A 21,779-nucleotide genomic window follows, 5' to 3' on the forward strand; every position below is an offset into this window, starting at 1 on the left:
GTAGTAGTAGTAGTAGTTTGGACAACAAAGCTCAAAAAATTAAAGAATGATAAAATAGTCTGGTGGGATACATTGTTATGAAAATGAATAGATGTGAAATCTACGCCAACCACAAGGCTAACCAAATTTCAAATTTGGGGTTCGGTGTTCAACTTTTGATAGGATTTTTATTATAACCCTTTAATCCAAGTGCATCCATTAAACTTGAAAGTCTTTAAAGCTGTGCATGTGATTTTATGTAGCAGGAGCTCTTCATTAATTATAAACGCCTTGGAAAGCTGGTCACAGGAGATGGATGGAAACTAATCAAGGAGAGAACCAACCTAGAACTAAGGAGACATTTCCTGACAGTTAGAACAATTAGTTCTCCAGAAGTTGTGGGTGTTCCAACACTGGAGGTTTTAAGAAGAGATCAAACAACCATTTGTTTGAAATGGTATAGGGTTTCTTGCTTAAGCCAGGGGTTGCTTAAGCAGGACTAGAAGACCTTCAAGATCCCTTCCAACTCTGCATTCTGTTCAATTCATCCACAGATGAGCAGTTGAAGGACCAGAAGGTCCCTGAAGAACTGAACAAAAGCAGCTTATCAAAAGCCTGAAAGAGCCACAATAGCTTCAGCAATTGGCAAGGAGCTTTCTGTCCCATTCGGCTCATTTGGCCAGGCCGAAGATATCAGTACGTTCGTTCCTTTTTTTTTTTCCCTCCACATTTTCCTTGATTCTTCTCCTTCTATTTAAAGCAGCAATTCACTGGAAAGGGAGGAGGCCAGCTCCATGCATTTCACTGCTGAATCACCAACCCACTAAGGTGGGAGTTTGTCTGCAAAAAAAGAAACAGAGACAAAGTAAAGGAAGCGTCTCCAGCCTTCCTCAACCTGATAGGCTTCAGATATTGTGACTTCTGATTTCCATCACTTCCAACCAACATGGGGATGTTATTCTAACACATTAAAAGAGCACAAGTTGATCTGGGTTTTTCATCTCATGGAATCCTGCTGATGAAAATAAACTAAAAGAAGAACTGGTCCGTGTGTCCATGTTCTACTTCTTTCCCCAATTATTCAGATCAGTGATGGAGAATCACTGTTGAAGCAATGGAGGTCAAATACTGGTTCATAAGGGAAGGTGTGAGTAATAATTCGATTGACCTACCATCTACCCTTGATTAGACTAGGGCTGTGGTAAACATAGTGTCAAACCCCAGATAGCTGTGTAAGCTGAAAATTATTTATCCAGCCTCAATCTTGTCTTTCACAAAATTTATTAAAGCAAAAGCAGTAATGATATTCAAGCAAGCGAATTAGTTTAAATTTGTAAATATATCTGTAAATGTCTATGGAGATTTTCAGTCATCCAGATCATGGTTGTCCCAAAGGTGTTTTTTTTTTTTTTGCAAAAGGCAACCAAATTTTGTTGTTCAAGATGTTTTGCTTCTCATCCAAGAAGCTTTTTCAGTTCAACTGAACTTATGAAGCTTCTTGGATGAGAAGGTAAAACTTCTTCAAGGAAAAACAAAGAAAGCCCAGTTGCCCTTTCAATAAAAGCATATTTGGGATATCTGTTTGTATTTAAGAAACTTTCTGACCGTTGTTCTCTCCACCTTATTGAAGAAGTGTCTTCTCTAATAAAGTGGTTTGGGGATTGGGTACATTAAATGTTCATTATATTATTACTATTTTAGGGCTTACAAGGTAGGTTTTGTGACTTCCTAGCTCAAACTAGAAGTTTTGTGTTTTGTGTTACTGATTTTCAACAATTGTTCCCCTAAAGTTTCATTGTTAGGACATAGAGAGGCTTCGAAAAGCCAAAAGGAAGGTTAGATTACCTTGGAATCCCACTTTGGGGGAGATGAAACAACCTCATTTAATGATTGCGGTGTGACAAAATACTTCATCTTGCAATTGAATTAATCCATTTTGCATGCACAGAAACAAATCCATCAAAATAGGCTGATTTTACACAATATTGAATGTGCCCCTGCCAATTAAACAAAACTTAGCATGTCGATTAAACATTTTGTGTGAACACAACCATGATTCCCACAGCAGCTTCTCTGGCGTATTCCCCCATTCAATTTACCTTCATGGTGTGGTGGATCCACCCATGGAAAGCATTCACCTTGGTGTAGACTCCAGGCTTATTGGCCAGGGCACAGCCTGTACCCCAGCTTACAATGCCGCACAGCCGCCAACGTAACACTTGTGAAATGCTGTCTTCACACATAAAAGGCCCACCGCTGTCTCCCTGTCATGAGAAAGAAACCTAGGTTAAAAGGAAAACCTGCAATTTATGTTATCATCCTTACTTCCTGTTCTGACCCAGCCAAATTCCCCGAGAGCAAAAACAAAGCTAAACTCAAAAACTGAAACATTCACGGCTTTATTCTACAAACAGCTCTTTGTAGTTACCAGATGGCTTGCAGCCAAGTAATCCAAGTGGCAAAACCTTCAAAGAAATCAAAGTCTGTTATCATGACCCTTTGAATGCTTTTTGCCTTCTGCAAAGACAAAAATTGCTTGCAACCAGGCTTATATTCCCTAGAGGGAGGGGCCATTACATTTGCCTCCTTACTTCTGAGTCATCTATGCAGCTTCAGCTGTTCCCTCCTAGGAAGCATCCTGCGTTCACATGCACTGAGCACAGGCTCCTCAGGAACCTCCTCATCACTGCTGCCAGCCCCCACCATCTCTGAAGGCAGCAGTCCATTCCCTGATGGTCCCAGCCCCTCCTCCAAGTCCTTGCCTTCCTCCACCATCTGCACCTGCTGCTGGCTAACCACAACACTTCCCTATTCACTGCGCTGCTATTCCAGAATTCAAAGCCCACAAGGGCTTGCTGTCTGGGGATAATGGGAGTTTTTAATTCAGCACACCTGAATGACATCAAGGAAAGCTATTACGGTGGACAGAAACAGGCTTCTAGATGCTCACTAAGAAAGGATTTTTCGAAATGACCATCAGAGCATTAGTATTTCGTTTATTATTATTAACAGGCTCTGATGCTAAGGAGTTCTACTTCCCTTCCCCACCTGAAAAAAAATCTGTTCCAAATGTAAAACATAAGCAGGGAAGAGGAGTTTCAGTTTCAGTTTCATAGCAGCAACCAGCTTTAGTACAGAACAGTTGAGCTAAGCCACACCCAGGCTCCTTGCTGTCTCCTTGCTCACACAGCAAATACTGTTTCAGTTTCCAAACAGTCCTCAACTCTTACACACACTGACAGGACTCTAGTCGGATGAATACCAATGGGTGCTGGTAGGAAGAGGCGCAATTTTTCCCCCTTATTTTCCTCCCCCAAAACTAAGCCCGGCCACAGGTAGCTCTGTAGCGAAGCATGGGTATTGAGCTAGTTGCTTTATATTTAAGAAGAAAAAGCTACATCCAGCTAAATAGTCCAATGATGAATCTAATGTCTACCTTTGCGTTCTCCATCTTGAAGTCTTTCAGATATATTTGGCTATATTTCCAATTGATACTGCCAATGTCTAGTGGGCACCAAGCTGAAGACGCTAACTTCTAGAGCAGTGTTCCTTAACCATGACAATTTTAAAATGGGAGGACTTTCATTCCCAGAATTCCCCAGCCAGCATGTCAAACTGACCCTACCTGGCAAGCATCTATACCTCCACCTGGAAAACCAGCGCAAAACATCCTGGGCTTTATCTGACTGCTGTAGTAATCAGGGCCATTGCAGATACTGGTGCTGACGATGGGTACACTGGCCTCTTGAAGATCTTCAGACTGGTGGCCTACAAAGAAGGAGGAATCAGAAGCTGCCTTTGTACAAGAGAGCCGGGCACTTCCCTCAGCTCAATACCGTTTTGCAGTGGTTGGCAAGTTCTCCCTCGATGCTATGCTTCCCCCAGGCCCCAACGTAAACATGGGTTCTTCGGCTACTTATCACCTTCTCCAGGAACTGTCTGAATACAACTCAGCAAGATGAGGCTCTTTATTGCAGAAAAGAATAAAGTCAGAGGTGGTATTCAGCCAGTTCTGACCGGTTCTGGAGAACTGGTAGCAGAAATTTTGAGTAGTTCGGAGAACCGGCAAATACCACCTCTGACTGGTCCCGCCCCCATCTATTCTCCGCCTCCCAAGTCCCAGCTGATTGGCTGGGTCTCCTTTAGTTGCCCTGCACAGGAGAATGGAGCTGGAAAGAAGGATAGTAGGGTGGGGAGGGAATGGGGATTATTGCAGTAAGCTTCCCCCAGGAGTGGGGAGGGAATGGAGATTTTACGGTATCCTTCCCCTGCCACACCCATCAAGACACGCCCACTGAAAATTGAATCCCACCACTGAATAAAGCCATATATAGACAGAAAAGACAGATCACTGCAGTACATAGAAATCGAACCCTTACATAGATCTACAGTTCTGGGTGTAAATTTGAGTCTTTTTTCCTTCGTTCAGGATCAGTAGATTGTTGCTCATTGCCTTAATAGCCTTGGGAAGGGCCTAATCTATAGCGCATAGTTGTTCTTTTTATTGTGGGAATGTGCTGGCATCTGCCTTACTCAGCTTACTGGGAACAGCTCAGGGATTGGGAGTCCTTTGCCCTGCCTGAATTATGAATTATGATGACAAGGGATGCCGACAATTTATGCAGTTCATCAACATCATTCTAGAGAGTCAGAGGTTCTCTAAGATAGGATTCTCGGATCGTTTAAACTTTGGACTTTGGATCCGAGATGTTCTATTAGCAACCCAAAATCTTTTCAAACTTTTTTTTTTTAATTAGATCTTACCAGGGGTGGGCTGCTGGGGGTTCGGAGGGATTCAGGAGAGCCCCTAGCTAAGGTTCTGCACAATTCAGAGAACCCCCAAATCCCACCCCTGGCTGGGCCCCGCCCACCCTGCCACTCCCCTCCCAGGAGTCCCCACATGGCCCATTTTGTATGCAGGTAAGTGCAAGGCCTGCGTGGAGGCTCAGGGTGGGTGAGAAACGGGCCTCCCAGAAGTTCAGGGAGACCGGAAATGCACCCGTTTCCTACTTCCAGAGAACCTCCGGAGCCTGGGGAGGCCGTTTTTGCCCTCCTGGAGGCTCAAGGAAAGCCTCTGGAGCCAGGGAGGGCAAAAGCGTCCCCCCACCTTGGTGCAGGAGGCTGACTAGGCCACGCCCACCATGGCCACACCCACCCAGCAACCGGGCAGAGAACCCTTTGCTAACGTTTTTGAAGCCCGCCCTTGGATCTTCCTGGAGCAAGGAAGAGGGACCTCTGGACTGAAAGCCAAACATTTGGAGAACAGAGTTATATGTCTTCATCTCCACAGAGAACCAGCACCCGTAACCCCTCAGCTTTGGTGAAGCCCCAATTAAAGTACGGATCTTCGGTCTTGCTTTTTCCTGAGCTACTTTGGCTGCAGCTTCAGAACAGAGACCGGCCCATTTCTTTTCCAATCCATTGAGGCCAATTTATGTGAGTTTAAATGTGCCCCACTGTTATTAAACCAAGCCTCTGCCGAATCCAGTACCCTCAAAGAGAAGCAAGATGCAAAAACTGGCATCCTATTGTGTGTTTTCCCTACAGAGGCATCAGTGCTTAAGTGTCAGCAGGAATGTAATGATCTATTGTAAAGGAACAGACATATAAATTCTGCAGCCTTTAGAAAGTGGTAGGGAAAACAGTAAAAGAAAACATTTATCTGCTAGCTTAATGGTAGTTGTTGTGAGGCTTACAATCATGAGAGAGATATAGGTATATGCAGGGCAATTAAGGTCAGCCTCTTGGCTTCTTACAAATAATCCCCTTATTTTGTGTGTCTTTTTCTTCCCTTTGGCCAGGCCTTCCTTCCTTCCTTCCTCCCTTCCTCCCTTCCTTCTTCCTCCCTTCCTTCCCTTCCTCCCTCCTCCCTCCCTTCCCTTCCTTCCTCCCTCCCTCCCTTCTTCCTTCCTTCCTTCCTCCCTTCCTCAAAAAGCAGAACTTTTCAATTGAGTGAGAACTCCAACCGTACAAACGCTACTGCCATCTCGTAGCAGCAAGAGGACCTTACCATAATATTGTGTGTTGCCCCATCCTGTCACCGTACAGATCTTGCCATCCACCAAAGTTTGCCCCAATGCTGGGAGACAGATGGGCTGAATAAATTCTGGAAGAAGAAAAAAGAACCTTAAAAAAACATTGCTATTATCTTGAGTAAGAGAGTCTTTCTTTCCCTGCCTCACGGCCATGAGTGGCAAGTTGCTTTCTGTGACTTTTCCGTGCCGAAAATTTCTCCTGATGTTTTTTTATTTTTTTAACCAGTTGGAAGAGAGAATTTATGAATCAAAGGAAAAGTGACTTTCAATGGAATTTTCACTAGAGGGCGCTGGCCTTCCACAACTGTAGGGAGAAGAATCTAAGCGGATTTTAAAGGTTGTTTTTTAAATCCCGCCTTTATTACTTTATAAACAAGGCGGCAAACATACCTAATACTACTTCCTCCTCTTTTCTTTCATACCAGTGTGAAGATGTTGTACACAAATAAAGGATGGGTGGATATCTTGAGCCACCCAACTCCTGCCCAGCAATATTCTCCACTGTCAGCCTTCCAAGTAATGCATCTTCCAAAAGCAGAAGGCAGGTAGATTCCTCAAAGAACAGGTAGATCCGGAGCAGGTAGATTCCTCAAAGAACATGTTTATTGGATACATCATATCAGGACAGCTAGTGAAAACCAACTCTGAAAGTTTTCCTGGGTTTATGACATAATTACAAGAGCAATTGTCCCATCTCTCCCCAAGTATCACAGGCCACATTGTCCAGTAAAGGTGAAAGGACATATTGACACAAATCAATCTAACCTTTGCTCTTGGCTTCTGTTAAAGAAGTTGCTTGTACTGTTTTGCTAAGGTTGGGAATCATTTGTTAGGAATTCATTCTGTGAAATAATTGTATCCTTTTCTATCTGGTTTCTCGCTTCTGCCATTTGCTTCAGAGCTAAGCACATCCTTGGAGACAGTTCTCAGGAATGTCCTGCTCCATAGATAAGTGGGTGGAGCTGCCTAGGAGCATGAACACACAAGGACAAGGGATACCCTGTAAGATAGCAGAGCATGGACAGAGCATGGACAAAGAATGCTCCACGGATTAGTGGGGGGAGGGCGGGTGGGCAAGACATTGCCCACATTGAAGAACAAACTTTTGTCTCTGATTGGCTAAACAAGTGTATAAGATCCTAGACAAACTTTGCCTAGGTGTGGCTATTCCTTACATGCATTTTGTCTGTATTTTTTGGATATAGTTTTGTCACCTTTACTCTGGCCATTAAAAAAAGCTGTTTCTTTTTGCAAGCCTTGTCTCGAGACTCACTCTCTTTGGCATCTCAGTGGCTCGGGGAAACTTCTGGGACTTTACAAAGGCCTTTGATCAAGGGTTCCTTGGTTACTCCTCTCCTCCAACTGTCATGTGTTGACTTTGGTTCCCACAAGATGACCTTGGTTCCCACAAGAAAGCTTTTTGTTTTGACTGCTAGCCAGTCTTATCTACTTCCTCCTCTCCACACACACACCCCAAAGTTTGTGGCAACTATGAGGCAGCAAAAGATGGCTTCAGACAGGTTCGTTTCAGAGTTGACACTCACCATTGAAGGAGAGTGGTGTGGCCAAGCGCAACAAGGCAATGTCATTGCTGTTCTCTTCACTATTGGGATCCACAAAGGGCATGTACCCACCATGGTAGACAATGCCGGCTATGTCCATCTGCAGCCCCCTTATGGATAGCTGAGATACGGCACCCATGAAGACCTGCCAGCGGTACAAGACACGATTCCTCCTGCAAGGCAGACCCAAAAGGAGAAGGTTGGACAGCAGGTGGGATCGGTGGGACTTTGGATTTATCACCTTTGGACTTTTGATCAAGTTAATTAAGGATCTAGCAGCTGCATTCACATCACAAGCTAAACTTGATTCATTGGAACCTTGGTTAGGGTTGTTCCAAAAGTACTTTTTCAGTAGGTAACTGGACTTTCTTGTTTTTTCTTTTGAAGACATTTAACTTCTTATCCAAGAAGCTTCTTCAGCTCTGATAGGATAGTGGGGAATGGTTCACAGCCAAATAAGCTTCTTGGATGAGAAGCAAAACATCTTCAAAAGAAAAAACAAAGTCCAGTTGCCTCCTGAAAAAGCACCTTTGGGACAACCATGACCTGGAGGACTGAGAATCTCTACAGACTTGGTCAAGGTTGATATTTTTTGATATGGCTTGTTAAATCCAGAAAATGACTTTAATGACCAAGCGCTCATCAACAGTTGACATACTTCTCTAGTGAGCACTCATAAACATCTGGTCAACTGTTAAGAACAATCAATATTACAAATGTGGATGTTATTCTATACACATATCTAGTCCGGGACTTACTCTGGAAAGCAGTGAGCTGCTGTAACTATCCATTCATTTGAGATGATGGAGCCGCCACAGAGATGTGTCCCATCGTAACGTAGGCTGACTTGCCAGGGCCATTTACCCACACTGGCATCTTGGCCACCTACAATCCGGTCTACGGATAACTTCCTACGTCCACAGTCTGCAAAGCATACAATAGTTTAATACCTGTTCTGATGCAACTTTGCATCCCACATACCTTCATGGTTAAGTTTACAATTTTTATTAGCTTATAATATAAAATACAAAAGCAAATACTAGGAAAGAAAAGGGAGGGAAAGGGGAAGAGAGAAGTATAGAAAAGAAGAGAAAAAAAGAAAAAAAAGGCATTAACTTCCAACTCCCACTGATATAGTAAGAATAAGACAGTAATATCAAATCTCAACTTTTTACTTTTCCATAATAATATAAAGTAGCCACTTCCGTAATGACAATCTATCCAATCAGTAAAACCCAAAATCAAAGGTTCATTTTTTTTCTATCCCAAGCATAAAGTCCAGAAGCGGTTTCCAAGTAAAAACAGAAATACTTATGTTGTTTTCTTTGATCAAAACAGTCGATTTAGCCATCTCAGCTAATTCTATCAACTTTTGTGCATCCCACATAACTTCATGAATGAAATCTTATTCATGAAGAACAAGGATATCACAATAACCGAGCTGAGTGCTTGTGATGAAACCAACGAGCATCGGAGGAGAATTTAGATTTGAGCAAATCAGAAGACAGGAAAACTGGACGTAGCATGTGAATAAGAGAAAGACCTGAGAAAGATTTGGAGAAAGGTTAAGGTGAGAAAGAAAGATCTGAATTGGAAGAGGATAGAGAAAGATGACTGAAGATACCCTTGAAATAGTTTGTGAGTTTCATACCTTGGCAAAGAGTTGCTAGGATCCGGCCTGTCAGACATTCACTGTGAGAAAGAGAAGAAAACTCAAGTATACAGAAGGTGAAGTAAAGAGGCATTATCAAGAAAAGTGTGAACTCCCAATTTTTGCAGCTTGAACTTTCGGTGGCATACAGAATAGCTCTAGTTTCTATTTCCTTGAATGATGACGGCACTGATTACATTCAGCTCTCAGGGATCTTTCATTATAGGCTTCACCAATTGGTCTCATGTGCAAAGATGAGACAATTTAGGAAAAGTAGCTAATGTACATCATGTTACTTCTAAGCAAATCCTGGACCTCTTTTCCCTCCTTATCTTTCCATTATTTTTTATTTTTCATTATATGTTTGTATTTCATGAGCCACGGTGGTGCAGTGGTTAGAGTGCAGTACTGCAGGCTATTTGTGCTGACTGCCAGCTGTCTGTAATTTGGCAGTTCAAATTTTACCGGGCTCAAGATTGATTCAGCCTTCCATCCTTCCAAGGTGGGTAAAATGAGGACCCAGATTGTTGGGGGCGATAGGTTGACTCTGTCAACTGCTTAGAGAGGGCTGTAAAGCACTGTGAAATGGTATATAAGCCTAAGTGCTATTGCTATTCCTTCCTTCCCTCCTTCCTTCCTTCCTTCCTTCCTTCCTCCTTCCTTCTTCCCTTCTTCCTTCCTTCCTTCCTTCCTCCTTCCTTCCTTCTCATCCATCCATCCATCCGTCCATCCATAGCAGCCCAAGGTTGACTCAGCCTTCCATCCTTTCAAGGTGGGTAAAATGAGGACCCAGATTGTTGGGGACAATAGGCTGACCACTAAGAGCGGGCTGTAAAGCACTGTGAAATGATATATAAGTCTAAGTGCTAGTGCTATATTTATATTTTGATAAATCAATACAATTTGTTACCTGGCAGGAGTTGCTATATTCAGACTGCTGACTTCCCGTCATTCTTACCCATTGGCCAGGATGGCTGGAAATAATAGATGTTACCAATAGATGCTACCATTCAAGGCTGGGAAGGCCTGTGGATTTAAGCGAAGGAAAAGTGGGAAGAAGGAAATGGTCCTTACCAGACAACAATGGCCTCTCTCAGCTTTTGCGCAAAAGGCAGGCGGGACTCATCCACGCAGAAGTAGCCTGACGTTCCATTGGCACCTGCACTGCCTGCATTCAAGACCGAATGGGAGAGAGATCTGGAACAGAGACAAATCCAGAGGTGGGATTCAGCAGGTGCTGACCAGTTCTGGAGAACTGGTAGCGGAAATTTTGAGTAGTTCAGAGAACCGGCAAGTATGGCCTCTGACTGGCCCCGCCCCCATCTATTCTCCGCCTCCCATTGAGACTCAGCTGATAGGCTGGGTCTTCTTTGGGTGCCCTGCACAGGAGAACAGAGCTGGAAAGCAGGTCAGTGGGGTGGGGAGGGAATGGGGATATTACAGTATTTTTCCCCTGCCATGCCCACCAAGCCACACCACACCTACCAAGCCACGCCCACAGAACTGATTGTAAAAAAAAATTGAATCCCGCCACTGCTATAGACCTTGTCATCACAGCCACGTTTTGGATGTACCTGACAAATCCCATCTCCTCACAACTAAGAGCTGCCACCTGGGCATCAGAGGAAGAAGAACACAGTAGCCTCCACTTCCCTTCAGTCTCATCATACACAGTTAGGCGCAAATCCTCGGAATTCACCTGAACTGAACAGAACAAAGGTAGTGATAAGACAGGACTATCCCAGCTCCTTTGTGCCCCCCCCCTCCCCAGGTACACTGGCTGATCCAGCAGTGGGATCCTATCTGTTCCACTACTGGTTTGGTGATCACACATGTGCGCACCTAACGTGCACGCAGCTTTCCACACATCAGCTGAGGCCTGCAGGACCAATCAGCTGCGAGGAGAAGAAGAGAAAAAACACAGGGGTGGGTAGGAGGGCCTGCACTTTTCTCTTCTTTCTCCTCAGGTGGTTTTTGTTTTTTTAACTACCAGTTCAGGTGAACCGGTACGAACCGGTAGCATACCACCACTGGGCTGATCTCATCTGTTGCTGAGCTACAGCTGCTTTTTAATCAGACTGTCTGGGAATTGGAGAAGCTGTAGTCCCAAAGTTCCTGAAGACATCAGGATGGAAAAGGTGAGGCCATGTCACAAACGGCGGAAGAGTTCCACAGCCCTTTGTCGCACACTCACCCGCATATAAGCTTTCCTTTTCACTCCCAAGCACAGACACCACTGCAGTGGGAGATAAGAAGGCTGATTAGAACATCGCTCAGCAGGAAGACAATGACAACAGAAGCAAAATCCATGTTCTACAGAAGTTAATGCTTGCTCTTCACAGCAGGGAAACCTTTCGAAATAGGGTGGGTGGACTGAGAGAGAGTGGCTGACTCAAAGTCACCCAGCTGGCTTTCATGCCTAAGGAGGGATTAGAACTCACAGTTTCCTAGTTGTTGAGCCAAAGTCAGCCAGCCAGCTTTTATGCCTAAGGCAGGACTAGAACTCAATGTCTCCTGGTGATTGGCCCAAAGCCACCCAGCTGGCTTTCATGCCTAAGGCAGGACTAGAACTCACAGTCTCCTGGTAATTGGCCCAAAGTCACCCAGCTAGCTTTCATGCCTAAGGCAGGACTAGAACTCACAGTCTCCTGGTAATTGGCCCAAAGCCACCCAGCTAGCTTTCATGCCTAAGGCTAGAACTCACAGTCTCCTAGTGATTGATCCAAAGTCACCCAACCAGCTTTCATGCCTAAGGCAGAACTAGAACTCTCAATCTCCTAGTGATTGACCCAAAGTCATCCAGCCAACCTTTGTGCCTACGGTAGGATTTGAACTCACAGTCTCCTAGTGACTGAGGCAAAGTCATCCAGCCAGCTTTCATGCCTAAGGTAGGACTAGAACTCACAATATGCTAGTGGTTGCTCCAAAGTCATCCAGTCAGCTTTCATGCTTAACTATCATTGTATGCAAGTTTTTTTCATTCGCTTGCATATCCTCATTCCTGCCAACCTGCAGCTGAAAATCACTGGTTTTCTTTTACATCACAACCGACCCCAATTTCTTGACTGGGACCCATCCAGAATTGGGTCTCAGATGGTGGGGAGGATATATAAGTGTTTTAAATAAGGAAACAAACCTCTCTCTGACCCACAAGGGATCTTACCTATTGCCCAAATCCCAACTCCGACTCCAGCCAAAAGCAGGAAGGTGCTGGCTCCCACTGCCATGACTTTAGGCAGAGTCCAACTGCATGTTTTAAGTTCTCCTGAAAGGTAGAAAGATCATCAGACAGCAAAGGTCAGAGCTGTCCCCATCAGGAAGAAGCAGGTGTGGAAAAACACCTCCCCAGATACCATTAATAACAGAGAGAGGGTTTCCTTCAAGTTAGGAAGAGAAAATGGAGAAACATGGCAATATTTCAGAATGACTTGGACTTGCCATTGTACATAACAGCAGCCTAGGATGTTTGTCACCAGAGGTGGTATTCAGCCAGTTCTGACAGGTTCTGGAGAACCGGTAGCGGAAATTTTGAGTAGTTCGGAGAACTAGTAAATACCACCACTGACTGGCCCTGCCACCATCTATTCTCTGCCTCCCGAGTCCCAGCTGATCGGCTGGGTCTTCTTTGGTTGCCCTGCATAGGAGAATGGAGCTGGAAAGCAGGCTAGTGGGATGGGGAGGGAATGAGATTTTGTAGTAACCTTCCCCTGGAGTGGGGTGGAAATGAAAATGTTACGGTATCCTTCCCCTGCCATGCCCACCAAGCCACACCTGCCAAGCCAAGCCAAGCCCGCCAAGCCATACCACACCCACCAAGCCACACCCACAGAACCGGTAGTAAAAAAATTGAATACCACCACTGTTTGTCAACATCCTAATACAAAGGCCATGAGGATGGATATATTGCAGTACCTTGATACTCATCGTTAATTGGTTCCAGCAGACACAATGAGTACCAGAACGATGAATACCTAACACATTTTTCTCATAAGGAATAATGTACTGAGTCACAAGGCAGCTGACACTGACATGCCGACTACCAAACAAACAATGAGTAAGGGACAACGTTTTCTAATCAAAATGCATTGAGTACCAAATTCGATGAGTTTCAAAGCAGTTGAGTACCGAGGTATCACTGCAGGGGTGGATTCTACCAGTTTGCACCTATTCGCTAGAACCGGTTGTTAACATTCTAAGCAGTTCAGAGAACTGGTTGTTAGAAGAAATTACTGGCCTAATCCTGTAAGGAAGGCAGGAAGGAAACATTCTGGTGTTGCTTACAGAAACTGCCTCTCCGTTAACCCTTATTACATTCTTGGCAGGACTAGACTTCCTGTCTCAGGAACTTCTCTGGAGTTTTCTTTCCCTCTTTTGCTGGTACTTTGCTTATGTGGAGTGACCATTCAAAGTTAAAATGGCACTGAAAAAAGTGACTTATGACTGTTTTTCACACTTTTGACTGTTGCAGCGTCCCCACAGTCATGAGAGGCCAGATGAGGAGATACATGCCTCGATGTGAGTGATATTGAGTTGGCCACACCCAGCCAATAACATGACCACCAAGCCATGTCCACCCAGTCACATGACCACCAAGCCACGCCCACCAACTAAGCCATGCCCACAGAACTGGTTGTTCCAAAATTTGAATCCCACCCCTGTACCACTATATATACCAAAGCAAACAAGCCGTAAGACAGGTGGATTTGTACATGTGAACCAGGTCTATGCTATACTATCACAATATTTAGTTTTCTGGATGGTCTTCAGAAACTCCACTTTTGAACCTAAAACTAAACCGAGAGGAAAGAAACCCTTATTATTATGATTAGATAAAAGAGAAGGTGCCAGAGGTCTCCCTTGGGAGCAAATAGCTTTGCACTTCTCCTAAATGCCTGAAGATGTTCGCCTTAAAGTCCTGCTCGAACATGAAAGAGCGATGGGAAGGTTGAGGATTCAGAGGAGGAAAGAAAGTCGTTGGGTTTTTCCTTCCCTTCTCTTTTTCTAGGGTTCAACTCACCATCTTTTTCAGCCATCTCAAAAAGAATTAACCATCAAAGCTGCTGTTTGGAAGTCCAGTTCTTCAGGCCCAGGAGCCTTTGGGTCCAGTCCCCAAGTCCTAAAACCAGAAAGGAAGAATGATACCCATCTCTTTTTCTACAGTAGAGCCAGGGGTGGCCTTCAAACATTTTAGCAATGGGTTCTCTGCCCGGCTGCTGGATCAGCATCGCAATGGTGGGCATGGCCTAGTCCAGAGGTCTCCAACCTTGGCAACTTTAAGACTTGTGGACTTCAACTCCCAGAATTCCTCCTCCAGTCATGTTAGTCAGGAATTCTGGGAGTTGAAGTCCACAAGTCTAAAAGTTGTCAAGGTTGGAGACCCCTAGCCTAGTCAGCCTCCTGCACCACGGTGGGGGGAACATTTTTGCCCTCTCCGGGCTCCGGAGGCTCTCTGAAAGCCAGAAACAGGCCCATTTCCGGCCTTCCTGAACTTCCGGGAGGCCCGTTTTTCACCCTCCCTCAGCACACACGCCCTGCACGTACCTGCATCCAAAACAGGCCACATGGTGACTCCTGAGAGGGGAGGGGAGGGCCAGCCAGGAGTGGGATTTGAGGGGGTTTCTGAACTGCCTAGAATCTTAGCTAGGGGTTCTCCCGAACCACTGCAAACCCCTGGCAGCCCCACCCCTGAATCAAGCTACAAGTCTCTTTTTCTTCAGCTAGAGTTGACCCGTATTCCTCTTAGAGCTTGCAAAATTCTACCTGGAATTTCCTACTAGCATTGAAGCATCGACGGTTATTTAGCTTCCCCTATTTAGTTACGTCATTATTGCTCAGTCACGAAGACATGTCTGACTCTTCATGACTCCATGGGACACAGCATGCTGGGTTCTCCTGTCCTCCACAGCCTCCCAGAGTTTGCCCAAATTCATGTTCATATTTAGTTATTTCATTGGGTGAATTTCTGAGGAAGAGAAATGTATAACTATTCCTCAAATCTGAAGTCTGGGCTGCTTTGAGATTCACTCACTCATTCACTCACAGATGATACATAGATAGAGAGAGAGAGAAAAAGAGAGAGAGAGAGAGAGAGAGAGAGAATAGAATAGAATAGAATATAATTCAATATTGGCCAAATGTGATTGGACACACAAGGAATTTGTCTTGGTGTAAATACTCTCAGTGCACATAGAATAAAAGATACATTTGTCAAGAGTCAAGAATCATAGGGTACAACACTGAATGATAGTCATAGGGTACAATAAGCAATCAAATCATAGTAGGAAACAGTATAAATCATAAGGATACAAGTGACAACATTACAATCATACAATCACAAGTCAGAGGAGATGGGTGATAAGGAGTGTGAGAAGATTAACAGTAATAGTAGTGCAGAATTTGTAAATAGTTGAACAGTGTTGAGGGAATTATTTGTTTAGCAGAGTGATGGCTTTTGGGAGAAAAAACTGTCCTTGTGTCTAGTTGTTCTGGTGTGCAGTGTTCATTCATTCATTCATTCATTCATTCATTCATTCCACAGAATAGTTTGGCCTTCCAGGTTTCCACTGAAGCCTAAACAACATCTGGCTGCTTCAGTGACTGTCAGAAGGCTGATCTGCTTGCGCAAGCATCAAAACCTTCTTCCATATCATTTTTGAAACATGTGCAGTCCTGATGCCTGGGTCTTGGACGCTAAAACTGACTTGCCTTGAGCATCCTAGATTAACCTAGCAAAACACATTATCGCTCTGTGGCTGAAGTAGCACCATTCAGGCACCAGAAGAAGCTGTCAGCAAGCCTGAAGGAATCTCCAGATTCGCAGACAAATTGACAGTGCTTAGTCTCATTCTCCCTCACACACGCACACACTATACATAACACCCCAAAGCAGCGGTTGAGGAAAGAACATGCTCAACTGTTAAGGGTGGGGGAGGACGGTGGAATTTGCCGGAAGATAGCTTGCCTCTCTGCAGCTCTGGATTAACCATTAAGCAAAATAAGCACAGACACCAAATAAAGGGGAAGGAGAGTTTATTTATTCTCTTTGCTACCAGGCCCTTAACTCTTCCACTGCCGTAATTGAGTTGAAACAAACTTTTTGATTAGTTGCACTTATCTGCGGGGTTTGACTTTAATCTGCATTGTTTAATGAGTGACTGAAGTTTCAAAGTGTGGTTTGCAAGCCTCAACAGATCCCATCTTTGTTTCCATGTCAAGGGGAACCGTTGTTGAGTTGTGTTAGGGCTTCAATCCAATTATGGGACTTTATGAATACTCCATATTGAAGCATGGCTACAAATCCCACTCTCAGGATGCACGTTTTCTCCCAACGTGTACAGGTAGTCTTCAAGTTACAACCGTACCCGAGTCTGCAATTTCCGTCGTAAGTCGTGACAATTGTTAAGCAGGCCATCACATGGCCATGCCTGCCGTGGTGGTGCAGTGGTTAGAGGGCAGTACTGCAGGGTACTTCTGCTGACTGCCGGCTGCCGTTCAGCAATTCAATTCTCATTGTTTCAAGGTTGACTCAGCCTTCCATCCTTCCAAGATCAGTAAAATGAGGACCCAGATTGTTGGGGGCAATAGGCTGATTCTATAAACTGCTTAAAGAGGGATGTAAAGCATTGTGAAGTGGTATATAAGTCTAAGTGCTAGTGCTAGTGCTAATGCTCAATGGTGGGATTCAATTTTTTTTACTACCGGTTCTGTGGGTGTGGCTTGATGGGCTGGCAGGGGAGGGTAACTGCAAGATCCCCATTCCCTCCCAAACCCACTAACCTGCTTTCCAGCTCCATTCTCCTGTGCAGGGCAACCAAAGAAGACTCAGCCAATCAGCTGGGACTCAACGGGAGGTGGAGAATAGATGGGGGTGGGGCCAGTCAGAAGTGATGTTTGCTGGTTCTCCGAACTGCTCAAACTTTCCATTACCGGTTCTCCAGAACTGGTCAGAACCTGCTGAATACCACCTCTGCTAGTGCTGCTTAACAACCATCATGACTTATGACTGAAATTACAGACTTGTTGTAAGTTGTAAGTTGAGGATTATCTGTACCTTACTGGAAGAAAATGTGCATCATGCAGATGGGATTTGTAGTCATGCTGCAATATGGAATGTTTGTAAATAATTGTTTTGTGGCACTTAAGAAATGCAGCGACCATAAAGCAAATACCCCAATCATTAAATGAACACATTCTAAATATAAGACATTACCGGTATGTATTTATTTGGATCCCACCTTTATTTTATTTTATAAATAACTCAAGGTGGTGAACGTATCCAACAAAGCTTCCTCCTCCTATTTTCGTCACAACAACCCTGTGAGGTGGGTTGGGCTGAGAGAGTGTAACTGACCCATGGTTATCCAGCTGGTCAAGGTGCGACTAGAACTCAACATAAATTCTTCCTCCATACAATTTAAGATGGCTCAATAAATAGTTAATTTATAAAAATTGTGTTATCGATCGCTTAGTTTGTCTAGTCATGCATTCCAATAGGGCAGAGTGTGGCTCTGCTAGCTTTTGATTAAAATAAGCAAATCAGGCTTCACAGTTTAGACAGCAAAGTTTGTGGTTGTTTATCATGTTGTGGATAATTCAATAAATCATAGCTCAACAACTTGGAGCTTCATCCGTGCGCAGATTCAGGAGGGAGCCTCTATTGCTACAGCATGTATCCTGTTGCACCTTATGTACCATTGTGAAAAACAAACTGCAGTATTGCCTCTGGCTCAATCCCACTCAGTTCCTCTTACCTGCTTTAACTTATTAAAGAAATATGCCAAAATTTTGGCACCTTTAGCTCAATCAAATGAGACACTTTACAAACAGAGATGCTACATTTTAAAGGCCACTTCAATTGCTCAGCCAGCAACAACTGGAAAAGTTAATTTTCCTCTCTACACTTTTATCCTAAAATATGTTCGTGGTTCTGTTTCAGGCAACACTTGCATAAAATCCTAAGACTGCTGAGTTTGCATTGGAGTTAACGGTGCAGTTTGTGTTGATGACTTAGCATTTTGTGGGATCTCACCCAGAGTTGGTATCCAGCAGGTTCTGACCAGTTCTGGAGAACCAGTAGCAGAAATTTTGAGCAGTTCAGAGAACTGGAAAATCCCACCTGTGACTGGCTCCATCCCCATTTATTCTCTGCCTCTCAAATCCCAGCTGATCAGCTGGGTCTTCTTTGGTTGCCAAGTACAGGAGAACAGAACTGGAAAGCAGGTTAGTGGGCTGGGGAGGGAAATGGGGATTTTGCAGTATCCTTCCCCTGCCATGCCCAACAAGCTATGGCACGTCCACCAAGCCATGCCCACAGAACCAGTAGTAAAAAAAAATTGAATCCTACCACTGATCCCAACCCCTTGGGTTTCTTTGTTCAGTGAATCTAGATTCCCCAAATCGAGCAACTGTTGTGAATCCACCCAGAATGCCAGGCACAGTCTAGTACTGTTTTACTGGGAAGAACATATCCAAAATGCAGACACATTATATGTGACAATCTCTTTCACAAAAGTATTCACAAGGAAAGAAGACATTAACCTTGGAAATGGAAAAATTCCACCCTCCACCACTACCTTAGCTATATTCGTAGAATACTCTGAGAGGAGTGTTTGCAGGGGTCAACGCATACACATTTGACGAAAAGGTGAAATTTAAAATACAATGAATCTTTTGTTGCTGTGGACTCAGATCATCTTTCTAAAAATGTTTGAGAATCCGCCTTGCCCTCGGGTATTTAAATTGCAAAATTATTGGGTTCAATGTCTGCAGAGTTTAAAGTACCACACAAATACACAAACCAATGGCACTAGTCCGATACGATATGGGGTCTCCTGTTTGAGCAGGGGTTGGACTAGAAGACCTCCAAGGTCCCTTCCAACTGAGCATTATTACGCTCAGAGAACCCAGCCAGTGTTTAAGCAAGTTGCATGAACCAAGTTATCCTATTAAACCACCGCATGGCTTATTTGTTTGGATATGGCATGATAAATGAATGCAACATTTATATTTTGGTCACCTGGGTTTCAGATTTAGGGTGCAATCAGAGGTGACCCAACCTCAGATAATCCTGCCAGGAACCATCTGCAGAATACGGGACACAGCAGAACCCATTCCTTCTGCGGTCAAATTTTGGCCATCACCAAGATAGGGCTACTAAATACATAGGGTCACTAGATGGTAGCAACCAGCTAGGGTTTTCTGTGGCTCTTTATGGCCACTTAGTGGCCCCATGAAGTATTACAACTCAGGGTGTCTGACTAAAGCAGGGGTTCCCAACCTGGGGTGCGAGACGATATTCCAGGGAGTGCGAGAAAAGTCCAGGTAAATAATAGGATATTGGCTATATGTTGGCATTTTTATTTATTATGCAATGGATTAACTTTGTTTTCATTTTAGAGTTAAGTATCATTATTTAGTGGCTGTCACATACATAGCTGAAAAGATTCAATCCTACCATATATTTTACATGTTCAGTAGTTCCTAAAGTCTAAATTTCAGGGGGTGTGAGGTTCGAGTGAAATTTCTTTAGGGGTGCGGGGTGAAAAAAAGGTTGGGAACCACTGGACTAAAGAATAGATAGGAATGGCTTATTATAGAATCCAAGGCAAAAGGTTTATTGAACTAATTAAACATGAATTAATTTAGAAAGAGCAATATTACATTTAATTATATATATTAAATATTACATACACTGGCAGAAGAATAATTTATTCCAGTGAGATTGCAGTGATATGGATAAATCGATGCCATGGAGTCTAACAGTTGCTTTATCTTCATGAAATAACTATGGATGCTAAGCAGGAGGTCAACTTTCTCTAAATTCTCCCCCTATTCAAACACCACAAAAAGAGACATTTTAACATTTAGATCAGGGTGTCAAACTCAAGGCCGGGGGTTGCTTAGATCTGGCCCGCGGAAACAGTGAGGGAGTGGCCCGCGGTGCCTCTGCCAGCGAAAATGGAGCTCGGGAGAGCTGCAGGTGGCTGTCCTGGCTACTTTATCCATGGTTCAATAATGCCAATTCGGGAAAAGGGTTAATTCAGAAACTTAATTCAGAAACTAAACAACTTTTCAAAGTGTTAGGAGCATCCTTGGTATGACTTTATTTCTGATCCTAAGGCAGGAGCGTAGAAAAAAGTCTTTGGCAACCTGCTCCCACAAATTAACTAATGAACTTTCTGGCTCTCTCTCTCTTTCTCTCTCTCACACACACACACACTAATTCAGAGAGAGAGAGAGGAGCCACTTTGGTTATCCCAGCAGGGCAACCAATTCTGCTCTCCAAAGAACCGGGAGAAGCGAGACTGGGCGACCTTGTACCCTCCTCACCTGCCTCTTCCACCGCCTCAACCTCCGCGGGGGACTCGCCTTCTTCCAGCCCAGGGAGGCGCGCTCTTCATCGCCGGGAAGGGAGGCGCTGCCGGCGGAGAGAGGCGCTTCTGCCCCGAGCCCACTGATCCTCCTGGGCAGACCGGCGACGAGGAGGAAGACCGGGAGATCGCAGCGGCCGCAACCGGGCAGGAACGGAGGAACGGAGAAGGGATCTCCGACGAAGGGGAGAAAGATAGAGGGCGGGGCTAGAGGAAGGTGGGCGGGGCTCCGTCTGTTTCCATATTCCGCCTCGAAAGGGAAGAAGAGTTGAGTGGAGGAAAGGCGACGTCGAGGTTGCGATTCCAAAGGGAGGCAGACAGACAGATAGAAGAAAGTTGGGCGGGGAGGGATAGAGAGAAGAAAAAAGAAACAGACAGACAGACAGAAGAAAAAGAGAGCGAGAGAAGAAATATAGAGAGGAAAGAAGAGAGAGAGAGAAGAAAGAGGAAAGAAGAGAGAGAGAGAGAGAGAAGAAAGAGGAAAGAAGAGAGAGGGAGAGAAGAAAGAGAGAGGAAAGAAGAGAGAGAGAAGAAAGAGAGGGAAGAAGAGAGAGAAGAGAGAGGAGAGAGGAAAGAAGAGAGAGAGAGGAAAGAAGAGAGAGAAAAGAAAGAGAGAAGAAAGAAGAGAGGGGGGGAAAGAGGGGGGAGAAGGAGAGGGAGGGAGAGAGAGATCCTGATTTTTCCTTGTCGGAGATGCGTTTTTGGTTTAAGGGTTCCTAAATTAGGGAGCCCGGGCGCATCTCAGCGGAGCAGCACCGAGCACCCCTTGTTGAGGATGCAAGCAAAGCCAAGGTCGGGTCTCCAAAGGCGTTGAGGCTTGACACCTTCCAGGTCCTTCGGTCTCCTGGCAGTGTGGGGAGAAGCCTGTCCGGTGGGCGAACCTTGGAGACCCAGGGAGTCCCGTTCTTTAGAGAGAGAGGGTGTCAGCGGGGCCGGGAAGGGTGGCTGTGGGATGCCAATGCTTTCGCGGTGGGGCCCCTTCCCCAGCCCAGCAGGCTCCTGCCGGGGATCTCCTCTTTCGAAGGCGGCCGCCCAGAAAGAGGGAAGGGCGCCTTTTTAGAAGGGCGTCGCTTGGCCAGGAAAGTGCCCGAGCAGCACCTTTCTTCCGCCACTTCTCCCCCACCCCCAGCCCCGCTGCTTTCTGAAAGAGACCATTGTCCGGGCCACCTGAGGACGCACCTGG

At 44.8% G+C, this 21,779-nt stretch overlaps 1 protein-coding gene across 3 annotated transcripts; it reads right to left on the reverse strand.

Annotated features, from left to right (window-relative positions):
• Positions 1-147: 147 nt before the first annotated feature.
• Positions 148-21,761, reverse strand: HPN (hepsin). Of its 3 annotated transcripts, none has more exons than XM_026718836.2 (13): positions 20,556-21,761; positions 14,245-14,343; positions 12,391-12,492; positions 11,422-11,463; positions 10,802-10,931; positions 10,302-10,424; positions 9,228-9,268; positions 8,335-8,500; positions 7,559-7,749; positions 5,990-6,085; positions 3,605-3,747; positions 2,079-2,243; positions 148-819 (listed from the first exon to the last, which is right to left on the reverse strand). In XM_026718836.2, the coding sequence occupies exons 2-13, from the start codon at positions 14,258-14,260 to the stop codon at positions 781-783; spliced, it is 1,254 nt and encodes a 417-aa protein (XP_026574621.2). In that variant the 5' UTR covers positions 14,261-14,343; positions 20,556-21,761; the 3' UTR covers positions 148-780. The 3 variants fall into 3 exon arrangements, with proteins under 3 accessions (XP_026574621.2, XP_087796051.1, XP_087796050.1); XM_087939925.1 differs by having other exon boundaries at positions 10,802-10,926; positions 20,556-21,586; XM_087939924.1 differs by having other exon boundaries at positions 20,560-20,694.
• Positions 21,762-21,779: the final 18 nt, after the last annotated feature.

This window comes from Pseudonaja textilis, chromosome 10, assembly GCF_049901715.1.
Source record: "Pseudonaja textilis isolate UNSWEBS1 chromosome 10, rPseTex1.2, whole genome shotgun sequence".
Taxonomy (NCBI): Eukaryota; Metazoa; Chordata; class Lepidosauria; order Squamata; family Elapidae; genus Pseudonaja; species Pseudonaja textilis.

Bases quoted from the DNA above. Each gene is read 5' to 3' on its own strand.
- HPN (XM_026718836.2), bottom strand. The intron at 7,750-8,334 runs GTAAGTCCCGGA...TCTGCCTTGCAG, and splicing joins GCAGCTCACTGCTTTCCAGA to GAGGAATCGTGTCTTGTACC. The intron at 2,244-3,604 runs GTAGGGTCAGTT...TTCTCATGACAG, and splicing joins GAGGTATAGATGCTTGCCAG to GGAGACAGCGGTGGGCCTTT.